General features: G+C 45.5%; 1 protein-coding gene across 2 annotated transcripts in view; it reads left to right on the forward strand.

The window, feature by feature from the left end:
* The window catches only part of LOC144735097 (centrosomal protein of 89 kDa-like), a 96346-nt gene that overhangs the window by 54751 nt on the left and 22802 nt on the right, over nucleotides 1-18793 (forward strand). For both annotated transcript variants that reach the window (XM_078617506.1, XM_078617507.1), the window contains exons 16-18: nucleotides 5549-5716; nucleotides 6241-6382; nucleotides 17907-17996. In XM_078617506.1, coding sequence (XP_078473632.1) covers nucleotides 5549-5716; nucleotides 6241-6382; nucleotides 17907-17996 — 400 coding nt within the window. The remainder of the gene's footprint in view (nucleotides 1-5548; nucleotides 5717-6240; nucleotides 6383-17906; nucleotides 17997-18793) is intronic.

The raw sequence follows: 18793 nt of genomic DNA on the forward strand, positions 1-18793 counted from the left end.
CCCTACAGAGGAGGGGAACAGATTACCCTTGGTCCAACCTACAAATCGACTGGATAGGACCTGTCAACCGATCAACCAAAGGGAACAAGTACATGTTAACTGTGACCTGTGCATTCTCTAAATGGACAGAGTGTTTACCAGCACCCAACAACACCGCGGAAACGACCGCTGTCCTACTGATCAACCAAATATTCAGTAGATGGGGTCTACCGTCAACGATCGATTCAGACAAAGGAAGCCACTTCACAGCCGAGGTTATCACAGAAGTGTGGAAGATGTTGGGAGTAAAAAGACAATTACATGTCGCATACCATCCACAATCCTCAGGACAGGTGGAAAGAGCCAACAGGACCATCGTGAGCATCCTAAAGAAATATGTGTCTACCACGGGCCGCGACTGGGATACGAAACTACCCCTAGTCTTGATGGCCATGCGAGCCACACCCAACCGAGCTACAGGCAGGACACCCTTCGAGATCATGACAGGGAGGCTAATGACCCTCCCAGTACACCTGTTATATGTCCCAGCGGAGGACGAGACCCCGACGGCAATGACGCCAACTGAATACCTGACGGGACTCAGTAGTCACCTACAGAGCACCTTCGCTATGGTCAGGGACCAGTTGCAAGTAGAGGCTCAGGGGAGCAAAGCATACTATGACCAAAAAGCCAGCCACGCAGAATACCAGCTAGGAGACCAGGTGTGGTACCTCAATTACGAGAAAAGAAAACAGAAGTGCAGGAAATTCCTACCTTCCTGGACAGGACCACACGAGGTTGTTGACAAAATGTCCCCGGTAGTATATCAGCTAAAAATCACAAAGACAGGAAGAGAGCAGCAATACAAGTGGGTGCACATCAACCAAATCAAACCGTACCCTGTGCTGGTGGAGCAAGATGAGGAATAAAGGTGGAAAAGGGGGGGGGGAACTAAACTAATGGGCATATCACACTACGATAATGTGTAACATGTTTTCCAGGGAATGGCAGCCCTCCTGCTCACGCTCCTGCTAACGTACCTGGCCAAGCTATAAGGGAGCCAAGGCCTGATGATGCCACCCAAGAATAACCGTAGAAACTATCTTTTTAACGATATCTCCTATAACACGTAGTCAATAGAATAATTTCTCCCTCCCTTATCGTGTTACCTTCCTTTAGAATTTTTTTTTTCCTCCTCTCTCTTGTCACATATAACCATGTTAAGTTGTGACACGTACGCGCGCGTTGTAAGGAAATAGCAGCAAAACTTGAGGACAATCGATGGTTCATGATGGAAGAAGGGTATACATTTTTTTTTTTAAAAATAACCCGTGGCCATTTGACCACTGGCCATTTTTAAAAGGGCGGAATGTTGTATCCTAAGCCTTCTTCCAAACTTGATATTTTTATATATTATCTTTTTACTTGATATATAATGAATGAAAACACCCCAAAAAGCAGCAGGCTGCAAAAACCAGGTGTTGTTAAGTAATGGACTGGAGGAGGGCTAGGATGACAGAATTTGCAACCTTGCTTCAAGGAAGGAGGGGGCCTGATGAACGGGCATATGTCACCCGTGCAGGCGGCAGAGACAGTGGGAGAGTCAGCCAGACATAATTAAGGCAAAAAGCCAACCATCCTGCATGGTTTTAAGGAATTAAATTATTAAATCCAGGGTGAGTGGTCAAATGAAGTGGGTCAGCAACGCTGTGTGCACAGGGGAGGGAGCTGATTAACAACCCTGCCCGGCTGAACCGTGAGGGGGCCTTTGACCTGAAATTAAGAATAACACTCCCAGAGCAGAAGGTTGGATGACCACAGTGAGACGAATAAGAGCGTTGTATATCAAGGATGCAGACTCAGCTGAATAACAAGGCTGCGGAGGTCACCAAAAGTTCGTGTTCGCCTAGTTAAGTCGAAAAGCTCAATTATTCTGTATTGCTATTAAAGCAACGTTAAAATCAGAATTTAACAACAGGGTAGGCTAAAGTTATTGATATTCACACCCACTCCAATTAAACCAGGCCACAAGTTACGCCTACTGAACCATCACCATCATTAAGTCAATATGAAATGTTATTTCCATACTTTAATATACAACTCGACCCGAAGCATATGACAATCAGAACCTTCCTAAGTCAAAATTGAATCGCACCCAGATAGGAGCGAATAGTCGATATAAGGTTGAAGAGGGAAGGAAATTAAGAGCACGGCGAACTGCAAACGTAAGCAAAAAGCCGGGAACAACACACCAAGCCAACAACAGCGAGTCGGGCTCCGACAGGCCATAAAGTAGGAATGATAACTCCCGGGGTCAGGGGACATCAGAAAAAGCAAGCAGACAAAAACCAGAACTGACTCCAAGGTACAACCGCCCTCACCTACAAGGAGTGACGGAAATTAATGAGGCCTTGAGTTAACGGCGTCAGCTGGACAGCAACAACAACGGCGAGCAGAGACAGAGTGAGGCAAAAACCTGCGAGGCTATGAAATGCAACTTCATGTCAGTGAAGCCTGACCAACAAGTTAAGTTAAAGACATCACAATACATAATATCGTACATAACATCAATGTTAACGCTATTCACCGTCAACTATATTCCGCTTATATAACCATGCAGACACCAAGGAATACGAATTCCTAGGATCAAGAAACTTACCCCTTAACCTAAGATATCGGAAATAAATTAATAATAATAAGCCTATGCATGAAAGACAAAAGTAAAACTTATGAAAAGCCAGGATAGCGGGATAAATCACCACCAGGTCGAAATAAAGTACATAATAAAGAGCGATGTTAAACCCAGGGTCGGAGAGAAAGGGAGATCCCGGCCGTCTTTGTATCCCCGCAGCACGGGATGGGAGTGTGTATGTGCTCGGGGAGGCACCTCCACTTGAGTCAAGCACCACGATGGGAAACGACACACCTGAGGTTACATACAGAATCATAACTGGGAAATGGTAAGGGACAAATGTTAATTTAAAACTTTTTAACCATGTCTTTGTGTGCTGTGAGGATCGGAGGGAGTGTGCCCCTCCCTCCAGGTCGTGCAACACGAACAGAGGTGCCTATGAGACGATTTGTAACGTCTGTGTTTTGGTTCATGAAGGAGGCCAGACAGAGAGACGACTTCGAGGCAATTTGTAACATCTGATTGTTTGCTCATGGATTTTATGGAGGGAGTATGACAACGGAAGATGCCGTGGGTGATGCACACAAGCACACGGACGTACGGACACACACATGAACACACCTACACACGGACAGATCCTGACACAGTAAATCAAAAGAAAACCCCGCCTTGTGGGCAGGACCCAAAGGGATTTTTCGGCATAAAAGAAAGGACTCTGAGCATTGGAAACCAGTTCGACCAGGAGTCAACTCATCACGAGTTCGACCAGTGGGTCGGCTCCGGAGCGAGCTCGACCGAGCGGGTCGGCTCGACTCATCTTCAGCTCGACCGAGCGGGTCGACTCAAGGGCGAGCTGCGACTAACGGGTCGGCTCGACTCTTCAGCTTCTGGGACTCAGCCGAGTTCAGACGGCTCTCGGGGCTCGACTCAAGCGGCTCCCCATCTCCTCTGCAGGCGGGCAAGACCCGCTTGACAGCTCAACTCGGCCGCGACAGCCAACCTCTGCCGAGTCGGCGGTTTCCCTGCTGCCGCGAGAATCGCGGTTTGGCGACGACGCTGCGAGCGAGCTGTGGGCGCCACCTACCGACCGGGTTCCGAATTACGACAGCGTGTCAACGGACATCCGAACCAAATTCACCACGGCGACAGAGGAGCGACTAATACGTATGACGCGCACCGCCCCCTCACCACACGACCACCTGGCGTCTGTTTGACATAAAGAACCGACTCCGAACACTGACTATTGAAGACAACTCTTACCACTCAAACCCACTCGAACCCATAAGCCATCCGTGGCTGTGAAGAAAAACTCGAGACCGAGTGATGGCCATCCGTCATTTGTAAGAGTATTATCTTTAATATTTAGTGGACTGTACTCTTAATCGCTTAAATTCCCAGCAGATCTTCGGAAAAGGAGCGCCGTTGCAGGCCTTTACTCCGAGCATTCTGTTGTCAGATAACCTGCCGATGTATCTGTTGAGATTGGTGCCTTTAAGAATAATAACTGTTTTTGATTGTGTTTTATCGCCGTATAATCTTTCAAGTATAATCATTCATTAACGTTAAGGTTTTCTTAGCATAGTATTTGCATGTTTTAACGACTCTCTCTCACTAACAACCATCGCGTTACGCGGGATCCATGTGCCGTTGTCAAGTGAAATCAGACAATCATTGATGATACTGTATTGATGCCGTGTTGACGTTCCGGGATTGAGAGTTCGCATACTATATCATAGTTGAGGTTGAATTAGTAATAAATTGATTAATACAGAAGTGGTTGTGTGATTCTTTCCTGAACTATGCATAAGATCTGCTTCTGCGTTGAGATCTGAACTTGGTGACCTTAATAAACACACTAACACATACCCAGTAAATGTTAAAGCGATAACGGGGCGAACCGGGGACCTAAATAAGCGAGAATGAGACGAACCTAGACAACGAGGCCGAGTTAATCCAAGTTAATCTTGTATACTTACACCACACCTGCATAACTGCATACGATTAATTGCCTTATTCCGATCGATAACCCACCCTCGTCACCGAGGCGGAGTCTGGTTATCATAACGACTTGCATTATCATAATTACACCCACTCGCATAATTACTACAATTACCTCTCGAATTGGCATAATTAAATGTGCGTAATTACATGGATTAAAGTATTTCCGGATAATTACACCTTTGGCCAAATTTCGATTGATTATTATTATTTTCACTGAATATTCATAACCCACATATACAACATAATAATTTCACCCACGCACGCATACAACACATCAAAATTTTCACACCCAACATATACAACAGTACTGCGTATTGTTCAGCACGATGTCCGACGTTTCGCTCCACGTGCTGGGAGCTACAGGGATTGAGAAAGCAAATTTTCCCCCTCGATTGCATAAAATTGCTGACTGCTCTTGGTGTTTCTGTTTCTTGACGCCGATTGGTTCAGTTCTTCGCAACATCTGGTGCCATCTTCAAGAGCTATTGCTACCTGCTACAAGGGTTCTTCGCTTTCTGGGTTGAATGTCCCTTTGGTGTTGCAGTTTCAGTTTGGATGATTGTGAGGTTCCATTTAGTTTAATAAATGTGGTCAGGAATACAATTTGGGGTCGTGTCAGAGTTAATTTGCAGGGTCACAATTAACGGAAGAGGTTTCATTTGATTGAATAGCTCATAAATGTTGATTAATTCTGATTTGAATTGTCGGTTAAAAGTTTGCTGGTTTAGTCCATAGTTCAGACTCTGGGGAGAGTACTTAATTTGGAGCTTTCGTGTCTGCAGGAATTACTCTTTGGTTCTTTCGGTAAAGTCACGTATAAAGAGAAAATAAATTAAATGGGGAGAGGTTGCCGAGGATTGAACGGTTTTAATCTCGGCTTGTACGGTCCAAATATTTTCAATTCTTGGCTTCCCGGTGCGTCGTTCTCATTCGCAGGCGTGCACAGGAGCAACACGATCACAGCTGCACTCAGCTGCAAGGGTTGCGAGAGCAACTCGCAGCGTGTCAGGAGGACAAGCGCGTGGCGGTACAGGACAAGTGTCGCCTGGAGGCCCGCTTGAGTGTGCTCGATTCAGAGCTCGGAGCTGCCAAGAAAACCACCAGGTAAAAGGGACGTAACCATTGATTGGCATTGGTGTTTACGCTCGCGATGCACACACGTGTCGGTGAGGATCAATGATTTACAGTTGATTTATGTTTATTGGTGGAACGGTGGCGCAGTGGCTTGCGCTTGGAGAAAAGTACCGCAGTGATTTGTCTGCACAGCCCTCCACTGACAACGTAGCCCCACAGTACCCACAAAAGCACTATCCAGGCTGCAGTCTGCTTAGCTTCCGAGATCTGACGAGATTTAGTACATTGTGGGTAATTTGGTTATAGGCACTGTGCGTGTGAGTACCGCATGGCAATGTTTTATTCGTCTTACTTTGAGAGAAGACCTTAACGATCGTTGGTGGGATGCTGTAAGAGCAGACTGCTTTTTGTGTTTAATTTGTTGCCATTCCCCCGCACCTCCAATGAGCACGTTTGGCTACGTATGGTGCAAAAGAAGTTCAACATATATGCATACAGTTTGGCGGTCGTGACGACCACGTGACCTTGTTTTGGTTGCACACGCTCCACGGCAGGCGCTACCAGCGGAGCATGGCGACACTAAAGCAGAAGCTAGAGGGATCGATGGGAAAGGAGGAACTGGCTAGCCGGTATCTCAACAACGTCCTGGGTCTCGCAGAACAAGTTGTCAAGGAGAGGGACGAACTGCAGCTTCTGGTAAACAGCACATTTTCTCCTCTAAACATTTAGTGGACTGTTATTTCGACTCTCTGTCTCTCTCTATATGCTATCATGCTCACATGTCCGTTGCATTGCACTCTCATGCCTTTGGATTGCACTCTCATGCTCACATGTCTTTTGGATTGCACTCTCATACTCACAGGCCCTTCGGATTACACCCGTTGGGTTGCACTCCCTCGTCCAGGAGGCCGCTCTTCTCCTTTTCTACAGTTACATGCTAATTTCTCACATGAACATCATGCTAATCTCTCACATTAACATAGCCACTTCCGTGCCCTCTAAATTCTCCCTTTAACATCACGCTAATCCCTCACATTAGCATAGCCACTTCCGTGCCCTCGTCTAAGAGGTTGCTCTCCTAGCTTACTTTTACATGCTAATTTCTCACATGAACATCATGCTAATCTCTCACATTAACATAGCCACTTCCGTGCCGTCTAAATTCTCCCTTTAACATCATGCTAATCTCTCACATTAGCATAGCCACTTCCGTGCCCTCGTCTAAGAGGTTGCTCTCCTAGCTTACTTTTACATGCTAATTTCTCACATGAACATCATGCTAATCTCTCACATTAACATAGCCACTTCCGTGCCCTCTAATTTCTCCCTTTAACATCATGCTAATCCCTCACATTAGCATAGCCACTTCCGTGCCCTCGTCTAAGAGGTTGCTCTCCTAGCTTACTTTTACATGCTAATTTCTCACATGAACATCATGCTAATCTCTCACATTAACATAGCCACTTGCGTGCCCTCGTTTAGGAGGCCGCTCTTCTTACAGTTACATGCCAATTTCTCACATTAACATCACTAGCTCCGGCCACTTCTTTATAACCCCTGAGCTACACACATTTCAAACCTTTTGAAACAGTCTGCCTCAGCAGCAGACCATGCTTTCCCACCTGATGATGGATGCTTGTGTTGCGCCCGAAACGTCGTGATTTATTTTATTTTATACCTACGTGACTTTACCGAAAGAACCAAAGAGTATGGATTTCTGCAGTCACGAAAGCTTCAAATCAAGATTTAGTGGACATTCAGTTAAATAATTGCACTTAGATTTTGTTTAGTTTCTTCCGCGATTTCATATGCAGTTGTGATAACATATTCCTGCGGAGGGAGCTGGTAGGAACGTTGGGTTGCTCGGTCAATGGCCAGGGTCAACGGCGGCGTGGTGTATTCCGCAAATATGCCCGACTGTGAGGGCGGGCACAATCCGGCCTGAATAGGTTAAACGTTGAGTTTTATAAGGGCACCACGGGGTGACCAGCCCCTCCCCACCCAGCCCCACCCCTCCCACCCCCCACCCAGCCCCACCCTCCCCACCCTCCCCTCCCCACGGTGGAGGGCAGCACTCTCTCACCCCATCTGCATGACATAGCAATGTTTGTAACAGTCCCTTCTACGTGACTTTACCGAAAGAACCAAGAATATAGTCACACCAATATTATATTTCTCAGATCTAGAATTTTGCTCAATTAATTGCAGTACCAAATGAAATATCTTTTTTTCACATACAGCCATTCGTGACCAGGCCAAGACCATGAACCTCACTATCCATGTTATATGCGGGACACAGTATATCTGGCCTCATTATTTCACTAGACATGCTGTCTAGTGAAATAATTGTATTCATTAGCCAGATCCTTGAAGTTGATTCCACCCTAAAGTTGTACCTCTGAATGCCGAACTCATGTCATGATCAGCATCGTGTCATGATCTATCTGCTGCTGGATGAATGCCTTCACAATCCGTCACAATCTCTCACGGTCCCGTCATGTAACAGTCTATCCAGTGCCTGCGCACCATCTGATTTCATCGCTCCATCTCCGCGCTGGCCAAGATCCTTGTTCTGTTTCCCTTCTATGGCTGCCAAATCTATATTCGTCTCGACCATCAGAAATCATCTTTGATCATGAACGATTCTGCCTTATGTTACTCTCTCTGTCTCGCAGTTCATCTATCCCCTAATTGATGCCATAACTATAGTTATTAAACAAAACAGCAATATTGAAACATTACAAACAAATCTTAATCAAAAATGGGTGGAGTTCTATTTCCTCTTTGTTACATCTCTTTCATGCAAAGTGTTTAAAATATAGTGATACATCTTACCTGAATAATCTTAAGGGAACATGCAATACAGATGTAGTGACATCTCAGATGTAGTGACATCTCAGATGTCACTGTGTGGTGCCGGCCCTAGAGGGCCACGGCGTGCGATGTACCCACATCACGTATGTAGCGACATCGTGAATGCCGCTGATTCATGCCGGCTCTGGCAAGGCACGGCGTGCGATGCACCGTCATCGCGGACACCCCTTAGGTGGGTGTAGTACCAGCCCTAGAGGGGGCTCTGAGTGCTGGGATAGCGCTCAGTGGCACCACGCGAGGCGTGCAGTGCTGACTCCTACAAGAGGGAGTGTGAGAGTGTCAGCCATGGGATGAGGTTACCCTAGGCCATGGCACTCTGGTTGACCCTGGCAGGCACGTGACGGGTAAGATCTACACAGGGGCCCCAGGCGGGGGCTAGGGGGTGGTCACGTATCGCGGGAGAGATCCTACGGGAAGGGTCGAGAAACGACAAGAGGTTTCTCGAAGGTGGTCGTGGCCAAGGGCGGGGCCAGCCACGACCCGGGAGCATATAAACCGGGTCCCCACAGGGACCGGGGCTCTGCGTTATTGTCATCATCCGAAGATCTACGATTTACGTCCAAGAGAAGAAGTCATCAACACGTGGACGAGGACCCAAGTCAGGGTCCTGTCCGTTGTTGCTACTCCCAGGAACTAGTGTAGTTAGCCTGGTGGTCCACCACCACCATAGGTTATCTGGTGAAGGGGCAGGAACCCCTTTGTGTTAATGTGTTGGTGTAAATAAATATGTGTTGCCTCCAAGAAGTATGTCTGCGACCCAGTTGAATCCACTCCACAGAGAACAAATATCAAATTTCTTATTGAAATGTAACTCGGTTATCCATTGCTGTTTGACACGGATTTTAAACTTTTGTTTGTGAGAAAAAATACATTCAAGTTACAATCAAGTTTGCCATCATAGTATGCTCTAGTCGTGTCATTGCATTGATGTATTAATGCCAGTGATGTCATTAGAGTGCTCTAATGGTGCACTTGACAGTTGTTTTTATGTATTTTCTTTTCTTTAAGAACGGATCAAACTTTTGTCGGAAAGCCTATTTGCAAATCTAAGTGATCAGAGCAGTCTTTTATTTGGCCCTACATCTTCTTTTAATCACTCTAATTCGGTATCACTTTCATATTATCCCGAGTGTAAAATAGTACTTTTGAATATTTAATTCGTGTCCATAAAACCACCGTTACTTATTTAAAACACCAGAGGAAATGATAACAATAAATCTTACATACTGCTTTGGAATGGGGCTGCCATTTTACCCGCTCCCGTATGTTACGTGGCGGAATTATTAACTAAACTCTCAGCCCAGCTTGTGCATAGTTCTGATGACATGATCGGCCAAAAAAATCTAATCTTTCTGCTGCAGTTGGGATGTCCTTTGGCGTCAGGTAAGTCAAATTAAGTTTTTGTGCCACAGCTTGCGATGGCTTCTCTTGTGCCTGTGGGCAAGTAAATCATGCATGCCAGACTCACTTGACCCTTTTTACATACTTTTACTGAACTTACCATGTTGTGTTTGTATTCTTTGGAATCTTTGACGCTTAATTTCTTCAGATCTTCGAAGCATAATGAGCTGAAAAATTCTCCGCAGACTCGCCTTGCGTGATAATTCAAGATTTAATTTAAAAACCGGTCCAGGTCCCGCCCATGGTGGTCCGATTCTTTTCGATTTAAAGCTTTCGTGACTGCAGGGATTCATCTTCTTGGTTCTTTTGGTAAAGTCACGTAGAAGGGAAATAATAAAATAATATAAATAAAACATACTGAAATAATTCTCACGACGTTTCGGCTACAACGCAAGCAGCCGTCCTCAGGTGAAGAATGAAACACCACCAAGCTTGGAGCGTATATTTAAGCTGAGTTGGAGGGGGGAAGAAGAGCGCCTTGAAAAAATAATTTGCATATTAAGAAGAATTTAGCATATTTATGGGAAATGCGTAGGAGGTGGGCGGGGGGTTTCAAAGTCATATTATGCCCGTGCATTATGCAGGATTAGCAGCATCAAAGGGAGGGGATAGGGGGTAGCATTAACAAAGGGAAGGAATTTTAATAGTACGTAACTGGTCCTATTCTTGTTTTTAACTACATAAAAAAAAATAACAGTCGTATATTTTACCCCCCGCCTTTTTGGAATCATGAATGTTTGCTCCCACTTACGATGCAAACGTCTGGTCCAATCAGAGCGACTTTTGCTGGCCAGCCTATGACCAATGAAAAGAGTGCTTACATCGCCGCTCGTCATGGCGCCGGAGCGGCCACTGTGGCGTCCCTCTTCCTAAGCGCGAGAGCAACAAGTACACAAAGTAATTAGGTAAACAAGTATAACCCGTAAAAACTAAGTTTTTCACTATAAATCCTTTATATGCGTGGCGGCTAGAGTCCTCTCGTCCTCTGGCTTGAGATGGCTGCCACCTATGGGTCAGATGATTGCATGGCAGCATTAAGCAATTGGTAATTAAATATAATATTTTTGTCCTAAAAAGTGTAAAATTTTGGAAAAAAAATTTCACGAACATTAATTGTCACGCACAACGAGTCTGTGTGGAAAATGTCAGCTCGATTGGATCACGGGAAGTGGGTTAAAAAACGACCGAAAGATTTGCACGGTCCTAAGCAAGCAAGCAAGTGAACTTAATATAAAGGATTTAAAAACTAGATTTTCAATCCCACACACTTTTATTTTCACTCAAAAATAGAAAAGAAATAATTTTCACATCGGAAATAAGCTATTTTTATGTGGTCAATAAAAATGGGTGGCTTCTTTTCGATGTTTACTTTTCTTTATACGAGCCACCCACTTTTGCACCCACTTTAAAGTGTGTGTGTGTGTTTTTTTAAACCTTTTTTTGTTCTTTTCTGCATGGCCGCCTAGGCACAGGGAATACTCGCAGGATAGAATTGCTCAGCGAATGAGGGGTTTATCCTGCTGGGATTGGACATTGCCGCCACGTAGTTTTCTCTAGTCGTCTTTAGCAATGAAGTTGATGCAGTGTCATGGTTCAACTTAAGACGTCTTTACGTTTTCCATTCATTTGTCACGGTGCAGTGTATGAACGCATCCCCAGATTTGATTAACCATGCTACACGTTGTCTAACAGCATATTCATTACACTGTGTAACACATTTTTTATTTTATTTTGTTCCTGGGTAGTAAGTGTTATTTCCTAATTGCTTATGCCTCAAAAGTACAGAAAATGGCTATTATTCCCCACAAACTTTGCTTTTGTGACCAGGACAGTGATATTTTGAAATTTACCTATTTTCCAGGACATTCCAGATACATTCAGTGCTGAGTAAACTTGGAGTAACTTCTATAACATTCTAGAACTTTCCAGTAATATAAATAGTAGTATAAATACAAGGGCCTTAAGCCCACCAGTTAAGTTTAGTTTCAGCTGCCCAAGTGGATACATATCTGCATTTTTCTGAGATGGCATCAAGAGGCTGCAAGTATCCGGCAGACGCATTTTGCGATGTCTGCATCCAATTTATCAAGACAAGAGCGAAAAAGTACTCTGTGGAAGCATCTGCTAAGATGTGTGAGGCCTACAAGGCATATTTCGGCATGCCTGTCGGGGATCAAGACAAACTCTGGGCACCTCATTTCACCTGCGAGCAATGCAAAAAAAACTCTGGAAGGTATGATGGACAATTGTTATAAAATTAGTTACAAATTTTTTTATTGTAAAAGTTTTTTATTTTCAATGTTATTGAAAAATGTTGCGAGAATCTCTTACACATTAGTCATGGGTGAAATAAATGTATTTTTGTAGGATGGTACAGAGGGGAAAGTGAAGTTCGCTATCCCATGAATTTGGCAGGAACCCACTGACCACTCAAGCAACTGCTACTTCTGCATAGTGGACCCTTCCAAACGTCGGACTGGCAAGAATGCACCTGTTATCAAGTATCCGGACCTTCCTTTATCAATCGCCCCGGTGCCACACTGCCATGAGCTCCCCGTACCCACTCCTCCGGAGAGAGAGCAGCAGTCTTTAGAAGAGAGCAGCAAGTCAGAGAGCGAGGAATACATAGATCCAGATGACAATTTCAGATGTGGAGCTGAGGAGAGAAACCCATACTACCCCAACCAAAAAGACCTCAAGGACTTGATCAGAGATCTTGGTCTCACCAAGTCTAATGCCGAGCTTTTGATGTCTAGACTCAAGCAGTGGAGCTTGTTGGATGAAAGTGTGCAAGTCGCAGATCAGAGGAAGTGTCACCAACCTTTTTACAGCTTCTTCACCCGTCAAGATGGGCTCTACTTCTGCCACAATGTGACCAGTCTGTTCAAGGCAATTGGAATCACCTGTAACCAGAACGAGTGACGCCTCTTCATTGACAGCTCATCCAGGAGCCTCAAAGCCGTGCTGCTCCATAATGGTAACAAGTGTCCATCTCTTCCCCGGCTCACTCGGTGCACCTCAAAGAGGATTACAACAGCATCAAGATTTTGCTGGACGCCTTGACGTATGATGAGTACGGCTGGGAGGTCATCGGAGACTTCAAAATTGTGGCATTCCTGATGGGTCTCCAAGGCGGTTTTACCAAGTTTCCCTGCTATCTTTGCCTTTGGGACAGCAGGGACATCAAGACGCACTGCCACAGGCGGGACTGGCCACAGCGGACCGAATTCTCTGTTGGGAGGAACAACGTCAAGTGGGAGCCACTGGTGGACCCCGCAAGGTGCTGATGCCACCGCTGCACATCAAATTGGGCCTTATTAACAATTTGTCAGAGCTGTAGATAAGGAGTCGGCAGCATTCAAGTACCTTCAAGACTTATTCCCTAAGCTGTCTGAGGCAAAGGTCAAAGCCGGTGTCTTCATCGGACCACAGATAAAGAAGATCCTGGAGTGCAATTAATACCCCAAGAAGCTCACTAGTAAGGAGAAAGTGGCTTGGGACAGCTTTGTCGCAGTGGATCGTGGCTTCCTAGGCAATCACAAGGTCGAAAACTATGTGGAGCAGGTTGAGACTGGTGAAGAACTACGGCACAATGGGCTGTAGGATGTCCCTCAAAGTCCATATCCTTGATGCTCATCTTGATAAATTCAAGGAGAACATGGGAGCGTACTCGGAGGAGCAAGGCGAGCGCTTCCACCAGGATATATTGGACTTTGAACACCGCAATCAAGGACAGTATAACGAGAACATGATGGGAGACTACATTTGGGGGCTGATTCGTGAAAGTGATTTACAGAATAATCGTAAATCTCGAACAACTATTCACTTCAAACATTTTTGTAGTCATTTTCGTATTATTTTAGTGTAAATACAGGTTAATTTTTATTCATATATTTTTTTCTGACTTTATGTGAACGAAAAGACGCAAATTTCCCCCCCCCCCCCCCTTTTTCTCATTGAAAATAGGTAAATTAAAAAATATCACTGTCCTGGTCACAAAAGCAGAGTTTGTGGGGAATAATAGCCATTTTCTATACTTTTTAGGCATAAGCAATTACGAAATAACACTTACTACCCAGGAACAAAAATTGTGTTACATAGTAAATTATCACGGTTGTCTCAGTTTGGCGAAGGGGTAAAGCGTTTGAATTTCCGAACGCATTTCTTGGCCCGTTTTGATCCTTTGCAGAAAATCGTAAAACGTCGAGTGCTCGTGTGGCTGTGAAGTTCTGAAAATTAGTTTTTGGCTTGCACATGGTGTAAATGTTTCATAAAAAAAACAGGCATGCAACGTACAGCAAACTCCAAGAATATTGATGAGCTTTGAAAAGGCTGAATGTCTCTCCCCATTGTCAATTTGTTCAAAAGCAACCCTTCTGACTATCATTGTGGGCAACAAAAAAACAACAAACATTTGCGGAAGGCGAGTGAAGATGTGCTTTGTGGTAGATACAGTTTAGTAAGTTTTGAAAATATGTCTTCGCAGAGATATGCTTGTTTGAAAAGTGAGAGTTAAAGGGCTCAAGGGAGCAGCACTTTACTTTGATTGAATTCCTCGCTCTTGAAAGCCAAATAAGATTGCATTTTAAGAATGGGTTAAAGGCTATAGATTGTAGCCGTCGCCATGTTGGGATTGTACATGTAGTATGCTGCAGAACAGGAGTGAGTTCCTGGCCGGAACTGTGGGCCATTCTTTAAGAAAAAAAACATTAGGGAAAAGGTACCAGAGGCATAATGAAACACTCCAGGGTGTTTTCTGAAATGTTTCCATTTGTATGCATGTGCTTTCAAATTCAGTGCGAGGAATCGAGTTGCCCATAGGGAGCTCCACATTGTAGAATGCCCTGGGGTGTGAATGTATAGTGTTTGCCATTCACTCTGTGTGTGTTTGTGTAGTCTTCATAGGTGCAGCACTTGCCCCAACAGTCTGTTTAGCCTTTACGGGGATCTTTGTCTTTATATGTGTGTAAGTGGGGGAGCGGTGATGTAGCGATTAGCACGCCGCGCTACGAACCCGGCGAACCCAACACTATGATTATCTAAACCGGTCCTGGGCCTCCCCTAGATCGACTCAGCCTCAAATGAGTACCTGGTGCAGCGTTTAAAGATTGCCACTGGGTAGACAAAAGTCGTTGGGCATGGTGCTGGCCACCCACCCCCTTGTGTACCGTGCAGGCCTTCATAGGTGCCCAAACAACACTTGCCTCAAAAGTCTGTTTAGGTTATAGGGGGGATCTTTGTGTGTGAGAGTGGGGAGCTGTTGTGTAGTGGCTAGCATACTGTGCTACGAACCCGGTGAACCAAATGGGTTCCTGCTTTTGACCAATAATAACGGCGAATGTTTGAACCGGTCCTGGGCCTCCGCTAGGTACACTCGGCCTTAAATTAATTCCTGGTGCTGTTTATAAACATCAGCACTGGGGAGACAAAAGCGACCGGGTGTGGTGCTGGCATCCCAACCCCCCACGTGTGCCATTGCCACCCTTCCTAGGTGCTCACTAACAGCACTTGCACCAACGGTCTGTTAAATGCCACACGGGGGGATCTTTGTGTCAGAGTGTGTGCACGTATAGCTACGTAACACTGAGACGTGCAAACATCTCACGGTGTTTTGCAAATACATTACGCGATGTTTCACCCAGCGGTACAAATATATTGTTTTGTTTAATGACAAAATGTCATACATTGCAACGGTCTACATATCAGGTCGGGATTTCGCCCTATAATTGTCCGCAGAACTCCATACCTTTTCGGGAAACGCGTAGAGAGCAGAGTGCCTCAATGAGTCACCATTGCAACATCGCAGGCCGCTGCGGTAGCAGTGTAGAACACACACTTGCGGGGAGAAACTAAAATTGGGTGCACTGGCAGCCAACTCTTATTTTATCATTCCCACGGGTAGCGCCAGGAAGCCAAAATGGGGTTGGGGATGTTCTCACGTTGAAAAAAAAACCACCGTGTCGGAAAAAAAACCGGGAGGAGAAACTGAGAGAGGGGGACCGAAATCTAGCAGCACGCGTGTGCCATACGCACACCGCATTGCTCAAGCAGAATTAAAATTCTGCTCTTGTTGTTGCGCTTACGAAAACGGCGTGTTTGCCATGGTGTGTGCCAGCATTGTTCAGGCGCAGGCACAAGAAATAACAACAAAGCGGGCGCGTACACTTGGCTGGAGTTCCTTGTCGCTGGCAACGCGGCGAGATGTCATTGTGCGCTCGCCGTTAAAACGATTGATCTCTGCGCCTGTCAGACCACTCATTAAATTCCCTCGGCAATGAAATCAGTTCGAATTGGGATTGTCAATACAAATCGATGCTACAAAAGTAGGTGGGGCGGGTGAGGTCAAAGTAATAATGTAATGGCAAATCTGGGAATGGCCTTTTAGATGTATCTCATTGAATTTCATACCATTCTTAATTTACACTTATATTACATATAAGGCTCTGCAGAAAATTATTAACAGCCTCGAACAGCTTTGATACAATTTATTCGGCAAATTAGATTTTTGAAGACTGGGAAGTATCCGTGCACTTGTGTGCATGTATGCATGTATATGCATGTGTGTGTATGCATGTGTATGTATGTGTATGTATGTATGTGTGGGGAGCGGTAGTGTAGCGGTTCGCGCGCTGCGTTACAAACCCAGCCACCCGAGTTCGATTCCCGCTCACGCCCAACACCAGTGACTATTATCTGAATAGGTCATGGGCCTCCCCTACGCTGACTCGGTTTTAAATGAGTACCTGGTGCGGTGTGCAAACATCGCCACTGGGGAGACAAAGGCAGCCGGGCGTGATGCTGACCACCCGCCCCCTCGTGTGCCGTGCCGGCCTTCATAGGTGCTCGCTAACAGCAGCACTTGCCCAACAGTCTGTTCAGGCTGTGCGGGGGATCTTCTGTGTGTGCGTGCGTGCGTCGCAGGGCATGTTTATCCCCGCGGGTACTGGGCACTGCTGCTGCCGCTGGCGCACAGAGCAGGTGGGGTTGAATTGGCGCCACAATTCATGCTCCCGTTGCTTGGCTACCGTGATTAGCTCACGAAGAGCCAGCAACAATTACTGGCCTATCGGCTAGCCTGCCCGCGTGCGATAATGAGTAATCTGCCATTATGAGGACGGCTGTGATGAGCTCTAATTTCTTGGGTGATATCTAATATACTCTTGAGTGTCCCTTTCGGCGCTGTGCATGTAGATATGTGTACAAGGGAGTGTTGGTTATTGAGTGAATGAGTGTACTCCACTGTGATCCTGACAGCCGAGCTTCAGTTATTTTTTTATTGTCATGATTAATCTGAGTACTGAGCCGAAAGCCCAAAAGCGGGCAGCAACACACACCACTATTAAATGTGTGGATAAGAGTTAAATACATTTATAAAAAATGAGCAAGATTGTAAGAACATGTAAAAATAGACGATGGTTGGGGGGGGGGGGGCAATTCCAAAGCCGAGCAGTGTGAGAAACAACACAAAGTGTTGTGACCTGCTGTGTGCTTTTTGCAGTCGTGTGGATTATAACAAAAAGTAAACCTGGTGATACTGCGTTGGCAACGGTGCACACGCACAAACAACCAAAACTCAATGCATTCGTCAATAACACTACGCTAAAAATAAAAAAATGTCTTTTATAAAGAAGAGCCCTTGCCCGAAACGTCGCCTGTTATGTAATATTTATAGGCCCGTGTTTTTGACAAAAGTATTGAGTTTTTGTTTTCAATTTATGGCCACGATGCACGTTGTCAGTCGCGGAAATTGGAATTTTAACCTCGTCTGTCCCACTTCACGGTCGACTCAGCCTAAAATGAGTACCTGGTACCGCTGTGCAAACATGGGCGCTGCGGAGACAAACACAGAGCGGCTGTGGCAGTGCCAGCTTTTTCGCGATACTCCGACCCGTCCAGGGCATTTGATTTGACTGATAAAAAAAATGTGCCTCTGTGTTTTGTCTAGGCTGAAACCCTGCAGTTGGAGAAGGAGGGGGTCTTGAACAGGGTGCTGGAGGGCAACGCTCAACTTGTTAAACTCCACGACAAAGTCAAGGTGAGGTCGGGTCCTTAAAAGATACCCCCACGCCCCACCTCTATGCAAGTTACAGTAATTTTGAGAACAAGACACTAAAAGTAAAAGGTCACACTCTCGCCCAGTATTGAGCGAATTTTTACAGGTAGGAACAACAGTTCCACACTGTCCACCAGGGATTATTTGTCTGTCGTGCATAGCCCCTCCCAAACATGTAGTACGCTCCCGGATTGGTTGAAGTGCGTCACGTGACCGCGAGCTTTCTGTCGTGCACGAATGCGCTGTCCAACCAAGTTCCTACCTGCCCACTCCGAAGGAACGTGTTAAGCCTACTCTTTTGCGCGTCAATCTTGTAATATTTTTTTGTCTTGTGAGTCATAACGCCGATGACCAAATCACCTGCAATGCGCCCTGTTTCAGAAGCTGCTAGGTTGAGTCAAGATGGTGCTTGGCTTGTCATGGGGCTTGCGGGGACTTAATAGTGGGCATTTAGGAGCAGTGTGGCAAAATCCATTGTTGTATTGTACTCTTAGGTTTTTTTTTATTTATCGGTCAAATCAGCTTCAAATCTAGAATGTTGTATTGTATTTATATGCTTCCACAGCTATGCTCCTCACCTTCACCAATCCCGCACTGACCCGCATGGTGAATTCGGATCAAATATCCCCCCATAACCCACACAACATGGGGAGTCTTTCATGCAGCAGTGGATTAAGAACATTTCTTGTATGTGTACAAATTCATAGGGACTCCGTGCCGAAATGAACGATGGGGCAACACTCGTCTCTGAGCCAGAGGTTAACATTCCATATTCCCAT

This window comes from Lampetra planeri, chromosome 54 (assembly GCF_965212315.1).
Source record: "Lampetra planeri chromosome 54, kcLamPlan1.2.h2, whole genome shotgun sequence".
In the NCBI taxonomy this organism is placed as follows: domain Eukaryota; kingdom Metazoa; phylum Chordata; class Hyperoartia; order Petromyzontiformes; family Petromyzontidae; genus Lampetra; species Lampetra planeri.